Source organism: Convolutriloba macropyga, unplaced genomic scaffold, assembly GCF_964194025.1.
Source record: "Convolutriloba macropyga unplaced genomic scaffold, txConMacr16.3 SCAFFOLD_4533, whole genome shotgun sequence".
Classification (NCBI taxonomy): Eukaryota; Metazoa; Xenacoelomorpha; order Acoela; family Convolutidae; genus Convolutriloba; species Convolutriloba macropyga.
The window spans coordinates 13571-20704 of record NW_027450680.1 but is presented as its reverse complement, the minus strand read 5'-3'; the positions used below and the strand labels follow the sequence as shown (position 1 = coordinate 20704).

Here is a 7134-nt window from a genome sequence, read left to right as displayed (position 1 = left end):
ACTGTGCCGTTCCCATTACCCATTAGCGGGTAATCTTGTGCCATGGTTAGTTGGTCGGTGGGTCGATAGTTGGACGGCAATCAACCAGTGCGAAACGCGTACGGCCCTTGAAGTGCCTCAAGTGATCGAGGCCGGCGATTGAGGATCACACTTTTGTTCTGTGGCTGTTCTGCCCCCCCCCCCCCCCCCCCCCCCCCCCTTTCGGCCGGCCGGCGCCAAGCGGAACCACATGCACAGCACAATTTTTAAAATTCACCACATAAATTTTAATTCCTTTTCGTACGAGTACTATACTTACAAAGTACGAACGGATATTTAGCCAGGCTAGTCCCTCTAGAGTCTAGCTACCTGGGATCTATTCCATCGTACGGTAGCTGGTAGGGTACAGGTAGCCTGTACCCTACCTAACGAGAGGTCCCAAGTAAAAGGCTTCGGAGATCACCAGTCAGTTGGGATCACCAGTGAGTTGGGAATCGGGATGCAGGCGGGGTACTCGATATCGGTAAATTCGGTACCTCTGTACTAAAAAAGTAGGTACCTGTACAGTACCCAGGCCATGATCTCTCCTGCGCAGAGTGCACAAGCCCCGTAACTGTCATGACTCATGTGTGTCGCTACTCGCTATGTATCCGGCCACTAGACGTACTACAGTACTCGTAAAAGACGCGATCGAGGAATTGTAGGTACAGTACAGTACAAATTCAGGTACCCGCATAGCTATGTACATGCGCGGGGTCACAACCGACAACCGTACTCATGGTACAGTTTTACGTAACCATTAGCTCATGTTACGCATGCACACGCGCAGCTAGTAGGTAGCTGCATGTAACTTACCCGCATTCTGCTTTTGTCTTGGGCAGCCTCTGGGGTAATTTTCGATTGGACGTGGCCAGCCACGTGCAAGGTACAATCCCTCCAAATTACACGTTCCCGGGCATCCCGGCGCCAGATGACCACGGTCCTGCAGTCGCTGCAGAAGCACTACGGTAGAGGCAAGAGTACAAGTACTACCGCTGCCTCCAACGTACTGACACATGGATTTGCCACCAACGCGCCCCCAGTGCCAGGGGTGTTTTGGTCTGGGGGCCGGAGTGCGCCGACCTTCAGTGCAGCTGGCCACTTCACAGCATGACTAGTAGAGGTTGGGCAACCAACCGCACCAGCAATCAGTGTGTGTTAGCGGGGAGCTATTGAGTGACCTGGTCAGAGCTCCGATGACAATGTGTGTGCCGGGGAGGCGACGTCAGAAGCTGTAGACAAAGACCGGGTGGACCACGTTGAACACAGCCACACCAGCAGAGATGGCCGGGCTGGGCCTTCCACCACAGCCAAAAGTGGATGCGGGGTGCACCGAGCAGGGTACCACACCCCTCCACAGAACCGATACTGTAGCGGAACTGATACTGGAGTCGAGGGTGTTGATCCGCCGCTACGCTATGGAGCTGCTGCGAATGCCAAGGATGGCAACTGGCGGATGCCTCTCCATTGCTTCGAAACGCAGAACAGTATCCAGTGCCGCACAGTTGGGGTGCTGGAGGTCCTGCTGACCGAACGAGACAGCCTGTCTGCCACAGGAAACGGTGGAGACACCCCTCCCCCGGTAGCCATGCCCGAAACCGGTCCGCCTGTCCACGAAGTCAAGGCCTTTCTGAAGCGCAGTGGCGACTAGCAGATCAACGCCGGTGTCAGGCTCCCTTCCATGTAGTCGCCCTCCCCTGCTTGGCGGGGGTACGTACCAGGCATGGTCCCGCATCAATGCGCGGGAGAATGCAGAACAGCAGTAACACCCTGCAGCAGATCCGCCTGCGTCCCCCTAGAGGGCAAACTCCTGGAAGAATGTCTTCCACCGGAGGCTGAGGCAGATCATTGCTCAGGTGGGGTTCTTGGCCACGAAACTGTGAGTAAGCCATTCTGCTGCTGGCAAGGTCTTCTCCAGAGACAGCACGTGGCAAGTCACATGGCGCCCAGCTGGCGAGCATAGAGGGCGCGGAACTCGGCAGCGCCCCCTGGAGCGACACCTGCCGGAGGGCCTGTTCCGGCTTCTTGGTGCTCTGCTCCGAGGCTTGGCAACTCCTCTGGCGGCTCTTTTGCATACCTGAGGTACGAAGTGATCAGCACAGTGCCGCGGTCATCAGCATCCATCATACATGTACATACTTACATGATATTCCTGCAACAAGGGTAGTATACACAGCCGAGTTGCCGACAATGTGTAACCATTGAAGGGGATGGACAGGATGCAGCACCTCTGACAAGCCTCCGTGATCCTTGCTGCCCTTCGCCGGGCCCTGTGCACTGCCTCTGGTCCCTGATGGGCGGCTGCTGCCTCGCCTGCAGCCATAGCAGCCTGCGTGGCGAGACCCCAGTGTTTAACGGCAGGGTGCTGCAGGGGGGAGGCTCGGAGGGGAGGTGCACAGGAATCTCACAGCATTGCAGGAAGCAGTGACTGGCGCCCATTCATCTCAGGCAGGAGAGGGTATCAAAGCACTGAACCGCTTCTGGGAAACAAGCCAGCCGGCACCTTCAGTAGCTGTTGCCCTTCCAGGTGGCATCCTTTCCTCGTCGCCTTCAGGAGCGCTTCCCAGCGCATCCCGGCCGCCCGTCGTCTCATGATGCGCTCCCTGACTCCCATCTCCGGGCTGCTGCTGCTTGGAGCCCCTGATCCTGCCATGTGCTCATTGCTGGCCCCAAATGTACTCATTACATGCTGGAAAACGGCCTGGCAGGACTCTGCGGATCCCACCCGCTGATAGATTTCCCTGAACATGCGGTTCGCACGGACAACTGAGCGGCGGAGGCGTAGCTGAGGACCAGGAAGACACGCGGCAGTGCGCTGCCAGAGGGGCAACGACTGTGTTCTGCTGGGGCGGAGACAGAGATAGAGGAGTGGCCGCGTTGCGAGAAAGCAAAACATGGGGCGGAGGCCAGTGAGGCTTGAGGTGATGGAGAAGCATAGCCCTCAGGGGACACCCGCTCGCAAACTGCCGATCCACGGATCCATGTGGGGTGCAGGCTGGAGGCACACCTGGAAGAACTCAGCAGAGCACCACCTCCATCCTCCGTCGATGCATCAGCATACCCAACCCGGACGCCAGGCCCAGTGCCGCAGACCCTCATGCAAGGCGAGCGCCGCACAGTGGCAGCCGCGCCAACACCCTCCGCAAAAAGCTCCTCCAGCTCAATCAGGCAGGCAGCAGCTCCTTGGCCGGCACAGTCCACTGCCCCGCAGACCTGGATGTCCAGTCGGCGCTGCTGCTGATGGCACTCGTCGTCCCCGGCGGGTTCTCCCGGTTGCACTAAAGATTGATTGGGGCTGCATCCCACACAGGACAGCACTTGTGGCGACTGGCCATGCTGTCGCGCTGTGGAACAATCCTGGGCTGCGGAGGAGGCAGAATCGGGCTATTAGGAATGTCTGCTAAATGCCTGCTTTATCGCATGACCGTGAGTATCGCTGCCAGCGAAGGACTCCTGGCCATGGGAGGAAGACATGGGAGTGGGTCACAAGGGTCGGGAATTGCTGGGGAGCCCTGGGGCAGGCTGCCATGGAAGCCAGGTCCATCAGACCTGCCTGAAGATAGAGAAGTTTTGGCTCCGACGCAGTCTGCTACATTTTTCTCACCTGCTTCTTGGGGGGGCTGCGTTGAGAGTTGAACCCGATCCTCCGAAGAAGCGACACTGGGGCTCCGTTGTGCCTTGAGCCTGGCAAGCAGCAGTGCGCCAGTGGCCATTGCGGCTTTGTTCGGGCCGGCCACGGCTGTCGAATTGCATTAACGACCTGCGCTGAAAGCTGCTGCTGCTACACCAGCACAAGTTCTTGCGTTCACAGAAACCGTGAGATCAGCGCCTGGCTGGCGAGCTGAGAATTGGGATAGTCGGCTCTGTTATGGCTCGGCCGCCTCCGGCCGACGATACAGTACACACAGCTGTTTTGCTTTCCTTCCCGCGGGGGACTATTTGCTTGTAGCCCACATGCAAGCTGGACAGATGTTTGGAGGTTTATACACTTTACAGTCAAGATAATTTCCAGTGTGCAAAACCCCTAGCTAGGCTACCTACAAGTACCTGTAACTAAAGTATCATATCCTTATCATCAGAGCTAGCTCGGCAATCGGCATCTTAGTACTCCTAGCTAGAGTGTAGGTACTCGCACTCTAGGTACTATGCACCTAGTACCTACGTAGTACGACTGTACGAGTATCGCTACATCGCTAGGGTACATATACACTCATACTACAAAAGTTTTGTCAACAGGATGTGGGACCAGATGAGCACCAAGCGCCCCATTGTTCCATTGTTTTTGGCCATTGTCAGCTTGTTTACTTGTAATGGAACTCTTGGCTTCCATTTTTGGGTGCATCAATCCAAGTTAAGGGGGGGGCAAGCCAGTGTTGAAATCATGTGTGCATATTTGCTAGAGGGCTGGTTTCTCCCTACCTGTTGATTGCTGGAGCAAATTTAATGCATGCTAGATACTAGGCATATGAGGGTATCACGATGAAATTTCCGGCATGCTTGTACATGGAAGTGTCTTCATTCAGCCCCATCCCTCCCTGACAGGAGAATGTCTCTCATGGTTGCAAGCCATGCCTGGAAAGTCATGCCCCATGGCTGCAATCATCATGAGCGCTGATTTGTTTTGCATTTTTGCATGAGGGCCATACATGGCAATGACAAGGGGTGCGAATGGTATCTTGACACGCACATTGTGTGTCAATGATGTGGACTTGGGGGCAACTTGGTCTAGCTACAAGGGGAGCATGGTGCACAGGGAGGCACAACACATGGCCATGCCCTAGGCTTCCTGTGTTAGAAATTAGGGGGCAGGTATGGCCCACAAGTATGGGGTGGCCAGGCCATTGAGGGGGCCCTTCCCATTCACATGTCGGTGCATGAGGGCTTATTTGCCTGCATGTGGGTGCATTCCATGGCTAATTAGGGGTAGCTGATCTTTGGAGGCCGTTTCTGGGCCTGAATGGACACTTTTTTTTGACATTTTTGGACCCGAATCGGAAATGTTCTGTTAATGTACTGTGTCGTCATCTATGCGAATTTCATTGAAGTTGAAAATTGAGCATCTAGATCTCATCGTCCGCTTTCTGGTGAGCAAAAAATCTCCTCAATCCGACATCATATGAAAAAGTTATGGCCAAAACAGTGAACGGGAGTCCACGCACAGTTAGCCCCGTCCACGGACAGCTTTCAGCGATGCCTTACATCTGGTGCCACGCCCCCCCTACACGCCCATCCCAGGTAATTCCTAGCTTAACTTGTGCCATTTCACATTTATGCAACCCTCATAGGCATCCTTGGGTGGTTGAAGCCCCATCTTCTGTGCCCATCATGGTTGCGGGCCGGCACGGTCGATTTCCAGAGCTAGCTGTCAGCCCCACGGCATGCAAATGAAACTGCACATATCACCCCAAGGCAGCAATGGAGGCCCAAAATGATAATAAACAGCAAGGATACCATCAAAGCTTTCCATCCATGATGCTACCTATGAGGCATATGTATAATGTGGGTGTTGCCACAGATTACGGCATTTCTGTGTAGCTAACGTGACAAAACTTTTGTAGTATGAGTGTGCAAAGGGCAGTTTTTAGGCTTGTATCAAGGGTAAAATGACCTAAGTAAGGGTTTGAAGGGTAAAATCTGCATCATCTACGCGCGACAAGTTGTCCAACACGCTTTTGGGTGCTACAAATAGAATTTGGCGATACTTGATTTTCAGCAGCCTCTGGTATCAGCAAATGTTGCTGTTTGTTCACTGTTGCAGCCCACGAAGAGCACTATGACAGCCAATACATCGAGAAAGGAGAGGCGATTTGCCATTGTCACGCTAGCTAAACACTTGAAAAGCATCAAAGAGGCGGCCAAGGAGTTCGGTTGCCACCCCAGGACTGTCAGCAGGCTGCTGCAGAAATATGAGAAAACTGGCGACCTGGGTGACAGGCCTCGTTCTGGCAGACCAAGGAAACTAGCTGGAGAACAAGCAAAGAGAGCTTTGAAGCGAGGCACAAAAGCCAAAATGAGCTGCAAGGATCTCGTGGGTCATGTCCAAAAGGAGTTGGGTGTTGCAGTATGCAGCGAGACAGTGCGTCGCTCCCTTAAGCAGCAAGACCTGGCTCGACCCCTTCGAGCACAGAGAAAACCCCATCTGACTCCCAAGCAAATGGATGCTCGACTTCGTTTCTGCAGGAAATGGATTCGACCAACATGGAAGAACATTGTTATCACGGACAGCAAGTATTTCTGGCTTCACCCCCAAGGTGTTGGCAGCAAGTGTTGGGTATGGAGAGGCGACACACCCCCTGCTCGATCTGCCTTCAAAAACAATACCCACAAAGTCCACGTGTATGCAGGTGTTTCGTGCTTTGGCAGGACCCCTCTGTTTGTCACAGTGGGCACCACAGGCCTCAAAAGCATCGATGCCAGTGGTAAGAAGAGAAAAGGGGTCACTGGAGAGGTGTACAGGGAGCTGCTGCAGCAAAGCTTCATTCCTGCTTGTCAGAAAATCATGCAAGGCACCCCATATCAAGATTCATGGATTTTTCAGCAAGATGGAGCCACAGCCCACACTGCCAAGGAGACCAAGACCTTGTTGCAGAGCATGGGAGTGCAAACTATGGAGTGGCCTTCCAACTCCCCTGATCTCAGCTGGATTGAGTCCATGTGGTCCATCATGTCTAGGAGACTGGAGAAAAGACAAGACCTGACAGCAGCAAATTTTCAAGCTGCAATACAAGAGGAGTGGGAAGGCATCCCAAACACTGCATTTCAAGCCCAATTTCGCTCGATCAAGAACAGGCTTAGAGCATGCATTGCAGCCCAAGGTGGCTCCACTGATTACTAGCCATAAATAGGCCATTACCTTTGTTTCTGGCAGGAGCCAGTGATTCGTGTCGACAAAAAACTGTCAACCACACTCATACTACAAAAGTTTTGTCAACAGGATGTGGGACCAGATGAGCACCAAGCGCCCCATTGTTCCATTGTTTTTGGCCATTGTCAGCTTGTTTACTTGTAATGGAACTCTTGGCTTCCATTTTTGGGTGCATCAATCCAAGTTAAGGGGGGGGCAAGCCAGTGTTGAAATCATGTGTGCATATTTGCTAGAGGGCTGGTTTCTCCCTA

The 7134-nt window shown here is 53.8% G+C and overlaps 1 protein-coding gene across 1 annotated transcript; it reads right to left on the bottom strand.

Moving 5' to 3' along the window:
• Positions 1 to 1953: 1953 nt before the first annotated feature.
• On the bottom strand, positions 1954 to 2611 carry LOC142356080 (uncharacterized). Its single transcript, XM_075408053.1, has 3 exons — positions 2522 to 2611; positions 2247 to 2347; positions 1954 to 2095 (listed from the first exon to the last, which is right to left on the bottom strand). Exons 1-3 carry the CDS (start codon positions 2609 to 2611, stop codon positions 1954 to 1956), a joined length of 333 nt encoding a protein of 110 aa, XP_075264168.1.
• Between the last annotated feature and the right edge of the window lie 4523 nt (positions 2612 to 7134).

Bases quoted from the DNA above. Each gene is read 5' to 3' on its own strand.
- LOC142356080 (XM_075408053.1), bottom strand. From the start codon at position 2,611: ATGAGACGACGGGCGGCCGGGATGCGCTGGGAAGCGCTCCTGAAGGCG. The intron at 2,348-2,521 runs GTGCCGGCTGGC...CTCGCCACGCAG, and splicing joins AAGGGCAACAGCTACTGAAG to GCTGCTATGGCTGCAGGCGA. The intron at 2,096-2,246 runs GTGCTGCATCCT...TTCGTACCTCAG, and splicing joins ATCACGGAGGCTTGTCAGAG to GTATGCAAAAGAGCCGCCAG.